At 47.6% G+C, this 20,331-nt stretch overlaps 1 protein-coding gene across 2 annotated transcripts; it reads left to right on the top strand.

Annotated features, from left to right (window-relative positions):
- Positions 1-370: 370 nt before the first annotated feature.
- Positions 371-20,053, top strand: LAS1L (LAS1 like ribosome biogenesis factor). 2 transcript variants are annotated; one of them, XM_041741949.1, is made up of 13 exons: positions 371-688; positions 1,275-1,400; positions 2,361-2,430; positions 3,219-3,300; positions 4,141-4,425; positions 4,900-4,946; positions 5,805-5,914; positions 7,956-8,041; positions 8,753-8,959; positions 9,302-9,449; positions 14,348-14,838; positions 17,630-17,777; positions 19,685-20,053. In XM_041741949.1, the coding sequence occupies exons 1-13, from the start codon at positions 498-500 to the stop codon at positions 19,815-19,817; spliced, it is 2,124 nt and encodes a 707-aa protein (XP_041597883.1). In that variant the 5' UTR covers positions 371-497; the 3' UTR covers positions 19,818-20,053. The 2 variants fall into 2 exon arrangements, with proteins under 2 accessions (XP_041597883.1, XP_041597882.1); XM_041741948.1 differs by having other exon boundaries at positions 17,627-17,777.
- Positions 20,054-20,331: the final 278 nt, after the last annotated feature.

Raw genomic sequence — 20,331 nt, 5'->3', positions numbered from 1 at the left:
CAGGCAGAGAGAAAAGCAGGCTCCAAGCAGGGAGCCCGAGGGGGTACTGGATTCCAGGTCTCCAGGATCACACCCTGGGCCAAAGGCGGCGCTAAACCGCTGAGCGACCGGGCTGCCTCCTCCCACAGTTTAGACACGTCCTCAGGGTCTGGGACAGAAGCACGTTAGCAACCAGGAGATTACCGGAACCTTGAGGCTGAACGCTTGCAGCCCGCACGGTTGCTTTGAGAAAAGAGCACTTCCGGCTGACAAAGACGTGCCCCCAATTTGTAGTTAGATAGGTCCCCGGTTCTCGTGCTCCGATTTGCCACGTTAACGCAGAGAGGCGGGTTTGCGTCTGGGTCACGCTCTCCCATTGGCTGTTGGCACAACGGTGGTTTGGCGTGAGGATAGCACGTTGAGCTGAAAGCTGTGTGAAGTGCTGCGGCTCAAGACCTGCAGTCGAGCCCAGTGTCCAGTGGGAATCTGGGGCCCGGCCAGGTGTAGGTCTTCAGGGGATGGATCGCGTGTGGAGTGCGTGGTGTGGAAAGTGCGTTAAAGAGAAAGGGTCGTCGCCACTTTGGGCCCAGCGTATCGTGGTCGCCTGGCTCAGTAGAGCCGAGTGGGATCAGGTGACGGTGTATCTGTTCTGTGACGACCATAAATTGCAGCGGTATGCCTTGAACCGCATCACCGTGTGGAGGAGTAGGTAAGACTCCAGGCTCAGCCGTCCTATTTGCGTGCTGGTGGCGCCTCACCTCTTCTTCCTCAATCTACGAAATGCCTAAAGCCCTTAAAGGGGGTTTGGGCGTTGCCCCTTTTCCAAGGGCCTGGGGGAAAGTCATTGCCAATCCTTTGTACTAATCCGGTGTGGAAAGAGGAAGTGGGTGTGAATTGGGTTGGAAGGGAGTGGTGTTTGCTAACAAAACCTTGTTTGAAGGGAGCACCTCAGTCCACTGGGTAAGACTGAGTTGGGAGCAAAGAATGAAGTCTTCTTTAGCTGAATGAATTAAAGGCTTTAGAGTGAAAGAAAGGGGGTGTGTCCACACTTAATTGTTGGTTGATTGCCTAGCAGTTAAGTGTCCTTTGTATACCCTGGCCAGTCTCTCACACCCTGTGTACTATTGGATCCCAGGGACGTTATCCTCCCTCTTCTCACTTCCTTGATGTGTGTCTTGTCCTGCACTCTTCAGCCAGTTATGTAATTGGAATAACTTAAAGCAACCTAGATTCTGAGGTGGAGTGTGGACCGGGGTGAAGGACCGCTATGATGGTGCTGGACTGTGGCTCTTTAGGTTAGGCAACGAACTCCCCCTGGCAGTGGCTTCTACTGCTGACCTGGTACGCTGTAAGCTCATGGATGTAACTGGTGGCTTGGGCACTGATGAACTTAGACTGCTTTATGGAATGGCATTGGTCAGGTAAGACTTGCAGGGGCACGGGTTGGGAGTGGGGGTGGGTTGAGGGATGGGGAGTGGGAGTAGCACTTGATAAGCAAAGCTTGGCTTTTAAGTGCTACCTGAAGCAAAAAGCCCCTATGTCCCTCTGTATGGGTCACTCTGTGATTGACTTGACAGCTTTTGGTACTCCCTGTCAACACACATTCCTCTTTTTTTTTTCCCCTGAGAGCCTTCTCCCTTCCATTTTTCTTCTTTCTGGAATGTGGGGTGGGGGCGGTTTACACCAAGTGATCTCTGAGTCTCTTCCAGTTTTGATAATTTGATTTTTTTCTTCCCCCTTAACTCTTTTACCCAGAAGAATTTTTCTGATTAGTCTGGTGTCCTTGGCCATGGTTTAATGTGGATTTTTCAACCCTTTTCCCATCTTTACGTAGCATAATAATTTTCCCTTTCTATTCATGATCACTGAAAAGTTGCTGAGTTGAAGTGGACACATGGCCTGGGAGTTCCTGACTAACAAAGTGATTTAGAGTAGTTATAGCTGTTTCATACACATTAGGAAAAAGGCTGCCACTGAATTTTCTCATGTGTCAAAATCTGCTCATCTCATACTGTTTATTTTGTGTGTCTTGAGGCCCTCCCTAGCTCTTCTTACCTTCTCCATCATTTAGGTGTGCTCCCCATATCATTTGGTGTAGGTAGTCCTTTGTTTTAGCCTTTATAACATATAATCTAGTGAAGTATGCTTTATTATATTATTATTTATTCTAGATTGACCTCTTCAAGGCCAGAGCAGTGTTTTCTTCATCTGTGTGGCTTTAGTACAGGGCAAATATTCCTGTTCTGGCTGATACCAATCATAAGAACAGAAGAGAACAGTTAGTAGAAAGGTTGTAGAAATGCAGGGTGTCAGTAACACAACAAGGTGTTTGAGTAAAACGGTTCCTTGGGCTGTGCCACTTATTTCTTCCCCAACCCCAGGTTTGTGAATCTTATCTCGGAGAGGAAGACAAAGTTTGTGAAGCTCCCTCTCAAGTTCCTGGCTCAGGAGGTGTGTATGGTAAAACGGCCTTGCTCAGTCCTGTCTCCCCAGGAGGACTCCCTAAATGGGGCATAGGGTGATATGAGCACACAATTAAGACTAGCTCATCCCACCACTACCAGCCAAGCCCAGCAAGAACCTCAGAGCCTCAGCCTCCAGCTTATAGAAGCAGACTTGCTCCCTTGCTCATGGCTACTATCTTCAGTGGCTTGGCTTTTTCAACTTGTTGGGAGTAGGCCAGTGAAGCTGAGGCACTGGAATGCTCCACTGGATGAGGACAGGAAAAAGGTGGCAGTCACAGTATCTGCCTTTGGGGAGCTGATAGTCTGAGGGAGGAGACAAACTCAGTGGAGCAGCATGAAAACGCCTGATATTCCTGCCCTGAGTGAGTATGTGAGGTGTGTAGAAGCTCAGAGGGCAGGCAGGTTCTCAGCTATCTAGAGAAGCTTCCTGTAAAAGGGTATGGGAGGGAGGGAAGAAGGATAAAGGGTACCCAGCAATTGGGATTGATAGGGCAGAGGAAGGCTGGAGGTGATTGTTAATGCTCAGTCACAGGAATATCTGTGTTGGAAGAGGGTGGTTGGAGGAAGTAGCTATCTTTTTGATTTTTAAAATCACCTCAACAGAACAGTAAAAAGAATAAGGAGACCTGGTTTCTAATTTTGGCCCTGCCACAAAGAGTGGAACCTCCTCAGGACTTCAATATTTTTATCCATAAAATGTGGTGAGGCCAGGCTAATTTATCTCTCTGGTCCCTTCCACCTTTAATATTTTCTAATTCCCATACTCACAATCAGGTAAACATTCCAGATTGGATTGTTGAACTTCGCCATGAGTTGACCCACAAGAAAATGCCCCATTTAAATGACTGCCGCAGAGGTGAGTCTTTATGGAGTATACCTATCATAGCTTAAGCCAAAGGGCCTGGGCTGGGTGGCACTGTGGGTAGGGGGAGAGGGAGGAGGATCTGTAAGTGGTGTCAGAGCCAGAACTAGGGTGAGGCAAGTAAGGCACTTGTCTTGGGCACAAACTTTAAAGGGGTGTCAAAAGTTCAGTAATCAAGATAAATAACATTTTAATGTGGAAAAACCCACAATGAACAGAATTCCAAAATTTTAAGTAAAAACTGAATTACTATTAGTGATTTTTCCTCTTGCTTCAGACTCCAATATGGCTTGGCAGGACACTGTTCTGATCCTGTTTTGATATCTTGATTACTGCATTTTTTGGCATCCACTTAAGTTTTATACCTAAAGAGGTTAGTAGGGAGCAAATTGAGAGGTGTGAGCCATCAAATGTCATGAACCTAGGAGTTCTTTAGACACCCCATCCCAATTGATTCAGCCTAGTCCCTTCATGGTGGGGAAATTGAGATCTCAAAAAGGGAAGAGACTCAGTCAAAGGCCGTGTAATTAGGTAGTGGGCCTGGATCCCTGTTCTTCACTTGCCAGCCCTGTGTTACTTTTGGTACCCCATCTGTAATACTGATATTAGTTTCTTCTGGGAAAGGTACTGGTGAGCACAAGAAAGCAAAGAACAGAGAGATAACCTGGAGGAAGAGAGGCTGCTTCTAGATATTTGAGATTTATGCCTTCTTGGAGCCAATCCTCTTCCCTAGGGCCTTCCCATAAAGCTTTTAAGAGGAGACTAGGGGCCTGCTAGGAGCTCTTTGCCTGTGGCTACTCCTATGATATTGTTTTCCTTCCTCCCCTCCTTTAGGCTGTTATTTTGTTCTGGACTGGCTTCAGAAGACCTATTGGTGCCGCCAACTGGAAAACAGCTTGAGAGAGACCTGGGAGCTGGAGGAGGATAGGGAAGAGACAGATGAAGAAGACCAGGAAGAAGATAAAAACATTGTTGTTGATGACATTGTAGAACAGAGACCAGAGCCTAAGGATAAAGGGAAAGGTGCAGAACTGGATGTCAGGGTTGATGGAGACAGCGAAGGCAGCAAAGAGGTTGATTCACATTGGGAAAAGGCTCTGAGACATAAAGAGCTATATGGTAGGTGTCCTTAGGTGGGAGGGGTCATAGAGAGGCCCATGAGTCTGGAAGACTTAGACTTAAGGTTAACATTGGTTATTTCCCTGGCTCAGCATTTCCTCTGGGGTTGTGGTGAGTTTTAGCTTAAAATAATTACTCTCACAAACCATTTCCCTTGATCTCTGTGAAGTAGGAGAGGCAAGAATTCTAGTTCCCAATTTACAACTAAAAAAATGAGGTGAAGGGTGACTGGGTGGCTCAGTGGTTGAGCGTCTGCCTTTGGCTCAGGTCATGATCCTGGGGTCCTGGGATCAAGTCCCACATCAGGCTCCCCGCTGAGAGCCTGCTTCTCCCTCTGCATATGTCTCTGCTTATCTCTGTGTCTCTCATGAATAAATAAAATCTTAAAAAAAAGAAATGAGGTGAGAGTGCCTCAGAATCTCATGAGGAACAGAGAGCTGGGATGCCCTATCTTTTTCCACATTCCGTTTTCAGAAAGAGCCCGAGAACTGCTGGTATTATATGAAGAGGAACAGTTTAAGGTAAGAAAAGTGCCCTTGACTTTGTTTTCACTTGCCCCAGCCATTTCTTCCCTCTTGCCAGCTTCCTGAGAGAAATCCTGAGAAGGAATTTCAAAGAAAAGTGGCAGAGCTTGAGGGAACTTCTCAGAGAGAGGGGGAAACTAGGAAGGAGACAAGAGAAGCAGAATTAACTTGGCTGACCACCACACCAATGGAAGAGAACAGATGTTGGAAGTCTGGATAATGTGCCCAACTGGGTGGTAGGGAACAACTGGGTATAGGTGGTTGCATGGTCCTGCAATACTGCAGCCGATAAGCAGATGGCACCCAGGAACTTTCCTAGATCAGGTGAGCTTAAGGGGATGCTATTTTAGCAGGAAGGGAGGTAGCCTAGAAATAATTCAGCTTGACTCTTCTTTTTCATAGATAAAGAAATTGAACCACAGATGAGTGAAGGGACTGGCCCCAGGTTACATATGCAATTAGTGATATAACTAGAATTAGAATCTTGGTCTCCTGATTCCCTTTCTTCCATAATCCGTTGCTTCCCCTCATTCCTGGGCCCAAGGGTCTCTGGGCCAATTCCAACAAAATGCCCCCACTGGACATCTTAGTATTGGAGTATCTGGTGATTGGGAGCCATAAGGAATTCGAGGTAGGGAGGGAGGAGGAAGAAGAGAAGAAAGTCTGGGATTTGAAGGTCAGGATATTTTTTTTTAATGTGGGGCCAAGTCAGGGAGTTATGGGCCCACCCTTGTATGCCCTGCCTTATCGCAAAAAAGGGAGGTGCTAAGAGGTCCTACGGGAAGGGATCCTTGAAGGGTGGGAGAGGGTTGCTTGGCTGAACCAGCCTTCTGATAGTAACTTCTGTGCTGGCAGGTGCTGGAGAAATTTAGGCGTTTACCTCAGGCTATTAAGGCATGGAACAACCTATCTCCACCTGTAGAATGCATCCTGGCAGAACTCAAGGGCATTACATGTGAAAACAGGTATGTAACTAAGTAATCAGGCTGTTTACTCTAGCAGCCTCACTGAAGTAGGCTTCCATATCCCAGCTTGCCAACCTGTAAGGAAATCTCAGGGATAATCCTGATCCCCTGCAGAGTGACTCAAATTCTGCATGACCCTCCCCCTTGCCCTGCCAGCTACCAAGTAGGGATTGCCTACTCTGAATCACTAAAATGGCCAGAGACAGGACTGTCTGCTGTCATCAGTTCCCTGGTTAGATTTGTTCCTCTCTGTCCAATGGTATATGGAGCTCTGGGCAGGGAGGAAAAGCTCTTCATCCTTACCATTTCATTATCTAGTCCTTGTCCAAGTTTGAGGTAAAAAATAAGGTGAGTGCTGCTGATCTTTTGAACTGCACATGGGGAGTAATCGTGTCCCTTGGATAGTTATGGTTGGGAGAACAAAGGAGAGGCTTTCCAGAGTCTGGCTCTTTGAAAGAGTAAGTACCTCCCTGCTCTGTGTGGCCATGAGCCTCCCCCCCCTCCACCCCATAGTGCTTAGTTCCATCTAGAGCAAACAGAAGCTATCCATTCATCTCCTCCCTAGCTCTTGGGTCTTTTTTTTTTTTTTTTTTTTTAAAGTAACAGGACTTTTTTTTTTTTTAATTTTTTTTTTTTATTTATGATAGTCACAGAGAGAGAGAGAGGCAGAGACACAGGCAGAGGGAGAAGCAGGCTCCATGCACCGGGAGCCCGACATGGGATTCGATCCCGGGTCTCCAGGATCGCGCCCTGGGCCAAAGGCCGGCGCCAAACCGCTGCGCCACCCAGGGATCCCTAGCTCTTGGGTCTTGCTACCTAAATTCAACTGGAAAGGGCTTTGGGGGGACCTTCCACTAAGAACCAATGGAGGCATTGCTAGACTTTCCAAACTAGGGAGACAGTGGAAGAAATCTGGGATGGAGCAGAATATTAGGAAGGTCGTATAGGTGGCAGAGTGGGCCTGAGTGAGAGCCTACAGTGCAGTTTGGGATTGCCTAGAGTCTTCTTCATTCCCAGGATACTATTAATTCCAAAGATGTTTCTATCAGTGTCTTTCCACCCTAGGATTCTTAGCACCCTTTAGCAAAGACCCCCTCAGCAGCTGGGACAACTCTCCCTGTACTTCTGTACGGTACTGTCTGCCTGCTTATGCTGAGCAGGCAGCTCTTCCTGGATACTGACTTGAAGAGATGGGAGATGGATGAAAGGACAACTCTTTCCACTTCAAACCTGGTGGAGGGAGGGATCTAAGCATGACAGCATGATTTGACAATGCCTCTGGCCATTGAGACCCCTTGGGAGCTCATGTTCCCTCTCTAGGCCTGGTCAGCTCGGGGAGCCTCTCTTGGGGGACCTGCTAGCTCTGGAGAAGACAGCTAGCTGTCATTGGGAGGTCTATCAGCACTTCCCTTCTTGGGGTAGGGCAGGGAATGCAAGGGTGGGCCCACAACTCCCGTACTGGCCCCACATTTGAGCTACATGAGGTGAGGGATTACCCCTATAGCCTATGCTTTCAACCTCTGTAACTTATTTCTGTGTTCTTGGGGTCCCTAGGAATAAGGATTATATTTGCTTCAGCAATTGAGTCACCAAAGTTTCTGCTTCTAGGATCTGAAAGAGTTGGTAACCAGGAAAAAGTGGAGGGGTAAAAGACTGGAAGACTGTCAAGAGAAACAGACACTGAGTAATAGTTAAAGTCTAAAGCCCTTGGCCCTGTGACCCTAGGCATCAACCCTGGCACCTTTTCTCCATCTGTGCTTTCAGGCTTGTTCAGCTGCTGCTGCCCTCATTATGGGCCTTAGATAAGCATGTGCTTGGTAAATGCTTATTCAAAACTCACTGATCCCAATATCTGGCCCAGCCTCTGCCCCAGAAAGATGAGCCCTGAGATCCAACTGTCAGAGCTGCCTTCATTCCTACCTCCACCATGCTGCTGTGCCCACTTAAGTCAGAGGTGTAAGATGCCTTGGGAGTGGGTAAGGGAGTAGAAGAGGTTCTTCTGTCTGCTCAATTGACTTAATTAAGTGTCCTCTTTCTGCAGGGAGGCTGTGTTGGATGCTTTTCTGGATGATGGCTTTCTCATCCCTACATTTGAGCAGTTGGCAGCTTTGCAGATAAACTATGAAGGTATGGTCCTAGGGGCTCACTTTAGTCTTGGAGTATTGTGTTTCTTGGGCAAAAATACCAGGGTTAGGCTGAGTGGCTCAGGACTGGGAGGCAAGGGCTGTTAAGTGCCATTCCATAGTCTCTGGAAGCCTATCTCAGCTGAGCAGAACAGGTAGCTCCACTGTTACTCAGTTGCTGGACTACTCTTAGATGGCCTGGAATTGGGTGGGGTGACATGAAGTGGGATGGGATTGGCTGGGGTGGACTGGGATGTGGGGGTGTTTTAATGCCATTATTTTGTTATGTTAATTGTGATTTAGCTGCTTGTTTAGAGAGCTAGAACAGTGGAACTGGAAGGGCCTTGTGAGGTCATCTAGTTCAACATCCTCATATTACAGATGGGCAGACTGAGGTCCAGAGAGGGGAAGGTACTGACCCAAAGTTACACAGCAAGTTATTGACAAAGCTGAAGCTAGAACCAGAGCTGTTTTTTTTTTTAATACTTCGTTTTGAGTCATTTGGTTGCCAGATACTAACTGGTTCCTCTGCTTGCTGTTCTGCTCTTCTCTTTCTGTTCTGTGGTGGCAACTCTATTGTTGGTGGGTCCCCCTCCTTCTCCCACTTTTTCCCCTTCTCTCCCATCTTCTCTCCCCCTCTGCTTCTTTCTTCCCTCCTTGTCTTCTATTGGCCCCTGCCTCCCCTTTCCATCAACCTGTATCCCTCACAAACCAGAAAATGTGGACCTGAATGACATCCTGGTGCCAAAGCCATTCTCTCAATTCTGGCAGCCCCTGCTCAGGGGCCTGCACTCCCAGACCTTCACACAGGCCCTGCTGGAAAGGATGTTCTCTGAGCTGCCAGTCTTGGGGGACAGCGGAATCCGGCCCACCTACATCCTCAGATGGACCATTGAACTGATTGTGGCTAACACCAAGACTGGTGAGGGAGACTAGCCTTAGCCTCAGGTCCTAACACAGCCCAGGCAGGAGCATATGTCACTGTCCTTAGCTCTCAGCTGAATAGCACTAAGTAGACATGCCCCATGTTAAAGGTTTAGGCTTGCCCAGGAGGGCCCCACAGTAGCAGTGAACAAATATTCCACTTTTTTTTCTCAGAGCCAAGTAAACTGGTCTGGGACAGAAAGGCCTAAATGCTTGAGCAATCAGGAGGTATAGAGTGGGGAGTCTGGGAGAGTGGGGAGGGACAGAGCCAAGCTTTTAAAGATACAAAGTTGGGTGAGGGCTTACTGGTTCCTTCTCCTCAGACTCTCTCTTCTCTCAGGACGGAATGCCCGCCGATTTTCTGCAAGCCAGTGGGAAGCAAGAAAGAGCTGGAGGCTATTCAACTGCTCTGCCTCCCTTGACTGGCCCCGGGTGATTGAGTCCTGCTTGGGTTCACCTTGCTGGGCCAGCTCCCAACTCCTCCAGCTGTAAGTCTCTTGAATTCCATCTGGTAAGAGGGTGAGGCCACACAGCCCTAGAGTGGCAGATTTGGGCTGTTGCAAGGACTCTTGAGTCCCATTCCCCTCCTACTAACCAATGGAAGAACTGAGTCCCAGATGGGGGTGGGTAGGGTATTTTTGCCTAAGATCACACAACTGAGTCCGGTATGAGAATTAATGAGATGATGCCCTCCCACCCCCAGAGTGCTTAGCACAGTGGCCTGTACAAAGTTGCACAATAAATGGTAGCTGCTGTTTATTATTGAAACCAGTCTTCTGATACTGAGCTGTCTCCTTTGTTATCTTCCCAAAGTGTACCTCTCATAGATGCTCACTAACTTTCAGTGACTTTCATTGCCATTCTGATGAAGTCTAGGCTTATTAGCCTAACATTCAAAGATCTTTCTTATTCTGCCCCAACCTATCATGGTAACCATACCTCCTGTGATTCCCCTTTACCCAGTCTACCCTGGGTGCTATGGTCAAACTGAATATTGTACTGGTTCCTGTAAATATCTGTGATTGTCTTCCTTTCCTTTTCTGTCATATTCTGACTCCGAGCCACTTTCCTCATATTCATAGAAACCTTTAGCACGCAGTTATCTTCCTGCTTTCTGGAGCAATATCTGTTTCATTCAAGTGACCCATCTGAGATTCTTCAGCTCCTCAACTCCAATGACCTTCCTTTCCCACTACACTCAGCAACCCATTTCCATCACTTAGAGCTGCTCCACCTCTGAAACCTGACATCCCAGCATCCCACTCAGTGATCATAACCTATTGTCCTTCCATTTCTCACCCTTGCATCTCATGAAGGTAGCTCTTTGCCTGCATCCATAGCTCCATCCCTCCATTTCCCCTCTCCCTCAACTTTGCTTCCCTTCCATTCTGTCTGTGGTTGATCACTTCAACCATTCACCATCTGGACCCTCAGCTCTGCCCATCCTTTGACATATCTTGCAAACCCCTGAGCTGGGATTGATCCTCCCCTTTCTGCTTCCCCCACTCCTTAGCTTGGGTAGCTGAACTCTTCTGGGGGAAAACCACATAGTACTGCGGATTGCTGCTACTACAGAGGTATGATTCTTAATCTCAGGCCAGGCGTCAGTTCTGCTTATCTGAACTTTTTACTTGTTTTCTGCGCACTTTCTCTTCTGTTTCCTGACTTTTCTAAACTTTTACCACTCACCTCAAGCCCCTCTTCCTCTCCCATTTCACCCTAGCTTCCTTGAGCATCCAGCAGGGCCCCTCAACTTGTGGTCCAGTCCTTGGCAGCTGAACTCCATCTACACTTAACCATCTTGCCAGTCTCAGGATGAGATGGCCTTGCCCCCACCTCCAAACCTCCTCTTGCACCTTTGCTCTGGAGCCACCTCTGCCAGTATCACGGGGGCTTCACCCCCACCTCTCCTTTGCTCTACTGCCTCTTATTCTTCAACTCACAGGCCTCAGTTTTTTTCATCTTAAAACAGCAATAACATAAGTAAAATCTCCTTTGACCCTGCATTCCCATGTTGGGTAATCAGCAGCATAACACTCCTCTCCCAGCCACCACCATCAAAACATCTTAAAAGAATAGTCTATACTCAACAGTCTTGATTTCCTCACTACCCTCTTATTCTTCATCCTGCTGCAATTAGGCATTTTCCCCAAAAAACTGCTTTGACCTCCTAATTACCAAATCCAGTGAGCCCTTGTCCATTGCTGTGTCTGCTGCATTAATGTCTATTTACCACTCCTTCCTTGAAATGCCTGTGCTTTTTTCCTAGTTCCTATAAAGTGCCAAGGCCCACATCTTTTCATCTATCTCAGGCCTTTCCCCCGAGATTCAGCCTCTTGTATTTGACTGTATATCGGACATCTCCCCGTGGATGGCTGACAGATACTTTACTGTGACCAAAAGAGAATTGGTCATTTTATTCCCAACCCCAATCCCGAAGTGATCTTCCTCTTTTGCTCCCTATCTCACTTGGTGGTATCACTACCTATGCTGTTGATTCTCAAGCACTTCCCAAATCTGAGATTTTGTGTTGCCGTGTCTACTTCCCATTGTGTCTCCTTCCCTCTATCAGACTTTAGCTTTTCAAAGGTAAGGGCGGTGTATTAGCCATATCTGTGCCCTAAACCACCACACAAATCTAGGGCGTAAACAGATCTCAGTAAACATCATTGAACTGTGCTGTCTCATTGTCAGCAATGCTGTCTTTGGTGGCAACTAATTCTGTGTCTGGGGACTGAATGAATTGGGAGTCTGGATGCCAAGATCCTCTTAATACCCTTATCTCTCCCTAGAGTCAGAAAGTCTTTCTTGAATCCTGATGGCATTTGGGGCATGGTAGTAGCTTATAAGAGAAAAAAGTAAGCCATGGCAAGACCTCCAGGAGATAGAACTGAACCAAGCAGCCAGATCTCCAAATGTGTATGCTCTAGACTAGAAGTGATATGGATGGGTGGGAAACTGGGAGAACCAAAAAGATGTGAAGGGGTCAGGAAAACATGACAGACAGGGCATTTGAGCAATCTCAGGAGGAGAAAGAACACAAATTCCAAAGCCTAGAAACACTATGGAATGAAATGTAATGGGGTAGGGGTATGCAAAAAGCAGCATGGAGAGGTTTGGATAGGTGGCCTTCAAGGTACTTTCCAATCCTAAGTGCCTGCAGAGTGGAAGCTGCTGGTCTTGGAGAAGTCTGGATCACAGAGATCTTCTCCCAATCCAGGCATACCAGAGGGTTGTGACACATGCCAGCAGTAGCAGCGGCTTACTTGGGTATGACTCTTTGTGTACAGATTCTACTTTTACCAAATAATCAGTGAATCTAATCCTAATCACCCCATTACACAGATTGAGACACAGGATTACCCTAGGTATTATGTGGTAAGTCAATGGTAAGTTTGTAAGTTAGAGCTAGGGCCAGAATCCAGGTTTCCTGTCTTTACTCCTATGCTCTTTCTACAATGTTCCATTCAATTGCATGATTGTGAAAAGCATGTGTTATTAGGCAAATAGAGAATCTGGCTTTTTTCCCCAGAAGAAAAAAGAAAAGATACCACTGGCAACTGTCAGGCATGGTTCTGTGTTTTTTGTAGAAGTCATTTCATTTGACATAGTAGTCTTTGGAGGTGGAGATACTGTATCCTTATTTGATAAGAAAGATATTGAGGCAGTAAGGTGTGAAGTGATTTATCCAAAAGTCACACAGTTTGTTGACAGTGGGACGAGGAATCACGCACAGGTTTTGTGAGTCCAAAATCCACAGTCTTTCCTATAGCCTGACCTGTGACCAGGCAAACCCAAAGACGGGATGTATTTTAAGATTCATATCACTTCAATGGTCAGACTATACACCTTGAGATAGTGAGTGGGTAATAAACAGCATATGCCAATATCAAGTGCCAGGAAATATTTATTATTAGTCATACTATTGAACCATAGTGAGCATCTCTCTGGCTTTTTCTCCAAAAAGGCTGAAAACTTTTCAAGAGTTTCCCCTAGCCAGCCAATATCAATTCAGTTTGAGCCAGTGTCCCCTTGGAATATGAAATTAGCCCTGCAGAAAGAGTCTCCCAGTAGATTCACTAGCCTCCAGCCCTACCCCCAGTGACCAGCAACCATATGTGGCCAGATAGCCTGCCTAGCATATGGCAACTTCCATGAATGACACACAGTTCACAAATTCAGTACACCTAGAAAGAAACTATTTGTCCACTCCACCCATTCCTCCAGCAGTGACCAGGTGCCTGGTTCTACATGAGGCTTTACAGGTAGTATTCATCCTTTTCCCCCCTAGGAGCTCTCCTTCCTATTGGCTCTGTGTCTGTTGGTGGTTTTGCTGTCAGTACCATCCTCTGTGTGCACACTGTTAGCATCATTAACTCCCCTCTGCCTGACCCCTACCATCCAGTCACCAAGCCCTCAGCTTCTCCCCCTCATTTTCACTGTCAGTTCCCTAGGTCAACCCTCACTGGCTCCCTGGTCTCCCTGCCCTCTGGCTGCCCCATCCAGGCCATCCTCCACATGGGTACCATGATGATCTTCAGAAATGCAGCTATCACCTGTGCTTAGAGCCGGTCAGGTGACCCCCTCTCCCCAACACACATAGTTAACCTTTGCAGCCTTCTCTCCCTCCCACAGCTCCCCAGGATAGCCCTTACCCTGTATCCAAGGCTACTCCCACTACATGTACACAGTACAATATGCTCACTCTTGTTTCTGCACAAAGCCCTCCCTTGATCTCTCCTGCCCTCCTTGTACCCTCTGCCTCTCCCCAGCTCCTGTAGTGCCTAAGGTCTGCAGTGCTCATCTGGCCTCCCTTCCACATCTAGCTTTGTCTTGTTAAGTGTTTTTTTTTTCCTTTTCCTCCATTTCAGGCTGGGCTATAATTGCCCTTGGAAAGGGATCACATTTTGTGTTCATGCAAAAGGAGACCAATACATTTCCAGGCATATCTTTGATGCTCAGGACAAATCCCTTAGCTAGGCCAAGGGAAGAGATGGATCTGCCATTCTCATGTCCAAACTTATTGGCCTGTTGGCTAGTTTGTGTATTTCAATAGCATTTAGTGCAGACGAATAGCTATCATTTATTGCATGCGGATTCCCTACGTGCCAGGCACTGTGCCAGCCATTCTATGTGAGCTACCTTACTTATGTACTCTTTCCAACAACCCTATAAGTCGGGTGCCGTTATTATCCTCATTTTACTGAGAATAGAAGTGAGCCACAGAGATAAATCACAGAGTTTGTTCAGGGTTCTGGCCGTGTTTGTTTCTGTCTGTTCTTCACTGCCTTTCAGACGCAAGTCTGGAAACTCGAGAGTGGAGTATTGGGGTATAAAGTGAGTTGAGATTTTGAATCTTTCTTACCCCATTCCTCCATTTTCTCAGTGTCTTCAAAGCCATGGGACAGGTCTTGCCAGATGAGGAGCAGGAGAAATTGCTGCGCATCTGTTCCATTTATACCCAGACTGGAGAAAAAGGCCTAGTACAGGACGGCTCAGAGGCCTCCCCCATTGGGAAGTCTCCATACACATTGGACAGCCTGTATTGGAGCCTCAAACCAGCTGGCTCCATCTTTGGAACTGAAGAACCCCAGCAGCAGGAGGAACAGGGCAGCCTAAATGATCTCAAGAAAGATGAAAAGGATGAGAAAGATCTGGAAGATCAGGTGGAGGAGGAGGAAGAGGAAAATGATGACCAGAAATGGGAGGAGGAGGATGAAGATGATGAGGATGAAGATGAAGATGATGAGGAGGAAGAAGATAGAATGGAGGTTGGGCCTTTGTCTGCTGAGGAGGAATCTCCCACTGCTGAGAATGCCAGACTCCTGGCCCATAAAAGAGGAGCTTTGCAGGGCTCTCCATGGCAAGTTAGCTCTGGTAAGCAGCCTGATAACCTACTTTCTATTTCACCAGTCTTCCCTCTCTGGCTGGCTCTTAAGGCTTCCCTCCACCCCAGAGAAGAGATGGAAAGTAGCAAAAGGTGGCCAGCATGAGGCAAGCCTGGGAGGCAACCTCGTGTGTGGATGACACTTGGCTTTCCTCTTTAAGATAGTGTGTAAGCTTCAGAGCCCTAAGAACTGTCATGCTATTGGCTCCTTCATGCAGAGTGCCCCACCGGGGATGGTGTGGATGTAGGCACTGAGCAACAAAATACAAAGGAGAAAGCAAGAAGTGGGTGGATATATGTGATTCTGCATGTGTTTTTTGCACACAGTGATCCAGGATCAGAGAGACAGTAATGCTTTCTATGTATATGTGAATGAATATGTGTGTACACATGGAGGCTGGGTGGTGATGAGACAGGATTTTGCTGTGTTTATGAGAAAAGGAAACCAGGGGTATTAAATTAGAGGAAGTGGAAGGGAGACCAGAAGAGTGAAAATAAAGGATTAGTGTGGTTTTTAGGTGGGCATACAAGTTAGTGAGACAAAGCCTGGAGAGGAATAGAGAAGATGAGGTGATAAAGTAGGGATACGTGAATCTGCTCCTCTTAAGGGATGTATTTTAGAGTGCCTTTGTTTAGGTTGGGGAACAGGAACCTTAAGGCAGGGAGGTCCTGAAAGGATGAATAGTATGGTGTATGTGTCAGGGTGGGGAGCATGTGTGTATGTGTACACACTGGAGGCAGTGTATGATGAAACCTGAAAGAGGAAAGAAAATGGCTGGGGTTAGGTATGGCATAGGGTGGGCATGGTAGGGAATGATAGGGAGAGAGAGGGGAGGAAACAAAAGAACTTAGGGGCAAAGGTAGAGCCTTTGTCCTTTTGTGGACATGTATGTGGAAGAGCTAGGGCATAAAGGCACTGAGTGCTTTATGTCCGTGTGCAGGCCTGCATGTGCTGGACATACCAAAGCATGGTAGCAGAGAAATCTCTTAAGGAAAGGAGGGCTGTTTGGGGTCTTTGTAAATATTGAATGGGAAGGCATTCACATAGGCAGATTGTGTGTGTGTGTGTGTGTGTGTGTGTGTGTGTGAGAGAGAGAGAGAGAGGGAGAGAGAGAAAGAGTTTAAGGGCTGTGAAAGAAGTTATTATGAACGAAGTGGGCACTATGCATCTGTGCATAAATGTACACAGGGTCATGTATGTTTTTCGAAGAAGAGGCAGTGTTGCTGAGACTTGGGATCCAGGAGGTATCTCTGAGGAAGAGAAGTGGCAGTAATGAGAGGTAGGGGGTATATGGAAAAGTGTAAGAACATGCAGTGAGACAGCCATAGAAGTAGCCTCTTTTGTCACTGAGGGACATGTACATAGATGTCAGGCTGGAGAGGCAGGGTCTGTGATGCAGACAGGGTTGGGGATGTTAGCGATGGGGAGGGAGGGTGGTCAGGTCAGTGACAGACATGGGGGATGTAGTCCCTGTGTACAAAGGTATCTTTGTATTAATAGGGCAACAAAAGGAATTGAGATAGGCACAACTTCTTCCTGTAAAAGGGTCAGGGTGAGTGGTTCTATGGGTAACATGAAAAACTAATCCATGGGTGATACTTTCCAGAATGGCAGGGACATTATGACAGTGAAAATTTTTTGGGTACCAGGGAGTTGGAGGACCTCGTGAAAGTTTTCCTTCAAAACATTGGATTGTACTGGTATAAGGATGGGAATGAGGGTTTAGTATAATACTATGTAGAGAGTGTTTAACTGATTAAATGGAGGGTTGGGAAGTGCCTGATATGGTTCATTCTAAAGTGAAATGTTTGTGGGGTGGTAGGAGAGTGGTTTATAAAAGTGGAAAGGCTAGGATATTAAAGTCTTTTCTTCTCCCTTCTTTCCATTGCTGCTTCTGTGTGGGCATATGCGTATGTGGGGATACAGGGACATTAAGATTTCCTGCTTGTATGCTTGTGAATCAGAGGTATAGGAGGCAGGGAGTGAAACTGGGAATATTCATCGAATGGAAGTCTCTGTGTGTTTTTGTGTGTATACTTAGGTGGCAGTGGGGAGTGGGATATGCAGTAAGACCGTCCTTCCCTGGATAAGGGATGTTCTTTGTGTATACATCTGGGGGCAATAAGACCTTACAGGGGGCAGGGAGGTATAATAGCTCTGAGAGAGAGAGTCCACCCTGAGGTGTTATGTGGGTGTATGCATATCTCTCAAGGCAAGGCCACTAAGAAATAAATGACATTCAGACACTTTGAGGGTGGTGGTTGTTTATAGATGTGCAGGAAATCTAGGTAATTCAGATTCTCTGAGGTTTAGGGATGAGGTATGAGAATTCTGGGGCATCCAGACTCTCCAGGATATATGTGTGTATAGAAATAGAGCAGGTGAAAGGTTGAGGCAGTGATACAGCCAGGTCTGAAGAAGATATCCTTGTCTGTGTTTATGTTGAAGACATGTCTGGGGGAGTGGGAAAGAGCTGAGAGGAACAAATATGTTTGTAGTTGTGTATATGGCATGTATAGACTTTGGATGGGTTGTGGTGGCATGTGTTGGTGTGTGTAAACGCATGGAGGGAAAGAAGGGCAACAAAGAGTGAATAGGGGAGTATGGAAGGGGTGGGGAACGCACAGAGAGGAACTCATGAGAAATGATGCAGACAGGAATAAGGCTGGACATACATAGAAATTCCATGCTGAGCAGACTAATTGAGGTGGGCAGGTAGACACCAGTTTGATAACTACCTAATCAGCCTATTCTTGCCTCTTCCCTTTGCTCCACAGAAGATGTACGATGGAATACCTTTCCCTTAGGCCTAATGCCAGGTCAGACTGAGGATCCAGCAGAGCTTATGCTGGAGAATTATGACACCATGTATCTTTTGGACCAGCCTGTGCTAGAGCAGCGGCTGGAACCCCCAACATGCAAGACTGGGTGAGTGCCAGTGGCAGCAGGATGTCTTACCCCTTTCTCTGCCTCGTGCAGGAGGTAGGGAGGGACACAAAGTGGGATGGGTAGGGGAGGTAACTTCCTCCCCAGTCAGTGGTTAAGTAAGTGATGTGTAAGCTCCAGTCACTGGCTGGGCCCTTGCCAGGACTCTCAGTCCCTAGTTGAGGGCGTGCGCATTGAGGTAGCCACACAAGAGCTGTTTTGGAACCCCTCTCAGATTGCATCCTGTGTGTGTATGTGTGTGTGTGTGTGTGTGTGTGTGAGAGAGAGAGAGAGAGAGAGAGAGAGAGAGTATGTGTGCACACATTTTGGGGAGGAGTTTCATAGCTTTCCTCGGATTCTCTAAAGGGTCCACCACTCCCTAAAGGTCAGGAACGAATGCTATAATCCAACTTCCTCCTGTTTCCAAGGAGAAAACTAAGGCCCAGAAAGGGGATGAGATTTGTCCAAAAATGCACAGAGTAATCAGTAGGCCTCCTGACACTGTCCAGGCATCTTGGTAGCAAGGCCTGTGCCAGGGCTCCATGTTCTCCCTCAAAACTCGCCTCTGGACCACAGGCATGGGAGCCCTTGGGTCATCAGGAGGCCAGGAACCAAGCAGCCCTCACTGAAGGGCTCTGCTGGTAACACAAAGGAGCCCATTGAGAGGGCCTGTACATTCTGGAATGTGGGGCCATTGTGACCAGAAGAATCCTGTGAGTACAAAAGAATGACCTCTGTGGGCCCCTGAAACTGAGTCTGTCCCTGTGTGCCTGTCCACTCCCTGGGAGATGAGCCTCTCTTCCTCTGGATATTCAGGGAAAGGGCTGTAGGACCCAGCAGCAGGCCAGGCCCAAGGCAGTGTTATAGACTCTCTGTCTTAACAGGTCACGGGGGCAGCAGGCCTCCTGGAGAAGAGAGGAGGCTGCTGGGGAAACTAGGTGGTCTGTAGTTGGGTGTGCGGCCCATGTGTCTGAGAGACTTCCTCTCATCTTGGGTACGGCTGGCTTGATGAGCATAAGAGTATCAAGTATGGGCAGGTAGAGCTGTTAATTCCAGAAGGAAGCTGATTCAGCCTAGTTCCCACATCCCAATGTAGTAGGGAGGCTTCCTCTGCTGGAGCAGGCATGCCCACTCTTGCTTCTTGTCTCAGCTCCATCCCTGACTTGGCTATGTGGCCTTGAGCACGTCCCTTTTCATCTCTGGGCCTCAGTTCCCTTGTCTGTAAGATGGTGGGTTATGGGAGGGAATGGGACTGGATCATCTCTAAGGGTTTTTTTCAGCTGCAGTTAGTGTAACCATGGATCTGCCTGATGGGAAGGATGATGGCTTTGCTCTCAGCTGTCACCCTCATCTACCTGGAAGGACCTTTTACATGCAGGAAGCAGGGGGAAGCAAGAGTGTTCTGAGCAGCACCAGGGCAGGGAGGGCAGTTCTCTCCCTAGAGCAATCTTGCAATCCTGGGATGGGATCTGGGCCTAGCCCTGTAGCCCAATGCTGGCCTTGGACCCTTTAACCAGTTGTTGGGGGTGGGAGGGATCCAGCCTGGGTCCTCTGGGACCCCAACATCTAGGACCTTAGGAAGAAACTTGTTAAGCTGGCCACTGTGGTGGGGTGGTATGGGCCCTCCCCCCTGCCTTGACCCAAATAGTTCTGCTTTCATCTGGTTTATATACTAGGGCTCTGAATAAAGCTTCATTTGAAAAGTGTCCTTCCCTCCTCTCAATTGAGGGGAAGGCAGAACTACCCCTAGGGCCCATCTGAAGTAGTTTCTCAGATTTCCTCCATAGTCTTTGTAAAACCAAGCAGGAGGGTATGCTCTTTCCATAGACATAGATCAGTCAAACACCCTTAACCCTTCCAGAGTCCAAAGCTGCCTCCTTCCCTGACTGAACCCTCTTCTCTCTCTACAGCACCCTTGGCTTGAGCTGTGGCGTGGGCAGTGACAACTGTAGCAACAGTAGCAATGGCAGCAGCAACTTGGAGGGCCTTCTCTGGAGCCAGGGCCAGCTGCATGGACTCAAAACTGGCCTGCAGCTCTTCTGACACCCACTCTGTCGCAAAGTGTTTATCCAGCCCTGCTGGGAAAACAGCCCATTCCCTGCCTCTTTTGTCCCCCCCACTCCTGGCCCCCGCCAGTGCACCTGATGCTCCATTAAACAACCTGGGAGACAGCCCACATCAGCCATATCAGCTCAGCTTTTTGCGACCATGGATTTTTGAATGTTTGGGGTTTTTTAAATTTTGTTTTAAAAAACAATAAACAGGCAACTGTTAGTTTTGATGTTTGTAAGATAAGAGAGTATGTGCTGGGGCAGATCAGTATACTCGCCTTTTTCTGGGGGGCCTTGGAGAAGTTGGAATCATAATAGGACTTTAAGCAGAAGCTTGGTCCTATGGCCCCTTGGGCCCACTGCCCCTAATTGTTTTCACCACCAGGCCCCATTCATACTTCCTGATTCAAACCACTTTCACTCCTTTCAGCTGTAGAATGGGGCCAGCTCACTTAGAAGCATTGGGTTCCAGAAGACAGGCATCACTATAGAACCCAGCCAGCATC

The sequence above is a fragment of the Vulpes lagopus genome, chromosome X (genome assembly GCF_018345385.1).
Source record: "Vulpes lagopus strain Blue_001 chromosome X, ASM1834538v1, whole genome shotgun sequence".
Classification (NCBI taxonomy): Eukaryota; Metazoa; Chordata; class Mammalia; order Carnivora; family Canidae; genus Vulpes; species Vulpes lagopus.
The sequence above is the reverse complement of the archived record's forward strand: the minus strand, read 5'-3'. Positions and strand labels throughout refer to the sequence as shown.

Bases quoted from the DNA above. Each gene is read 5' to 3' on its own strand.
- LAS1L (XM_041741948.1), top strand. From the start codon at position 498: ATGGATCGCGTGTGGAGTGCGTGGTGTGGAAAGTGCGTTAAAGAGAAA. The intron at 689-1,274 runs GTAAGACTCCAG...GTGGCTCTTTAG, and splicing joins ATCACCGTGTGGAGGAGTAG to GTTAGGCAACGAACTCCCCC. The intron at 4,426-4,899 runs GTAGGTGTCCTT...TTCCGTTTTCAG, and splicing joins GAGACATAAAGAGCTATATG to AAAGAGCCCGAGAACTGCTG.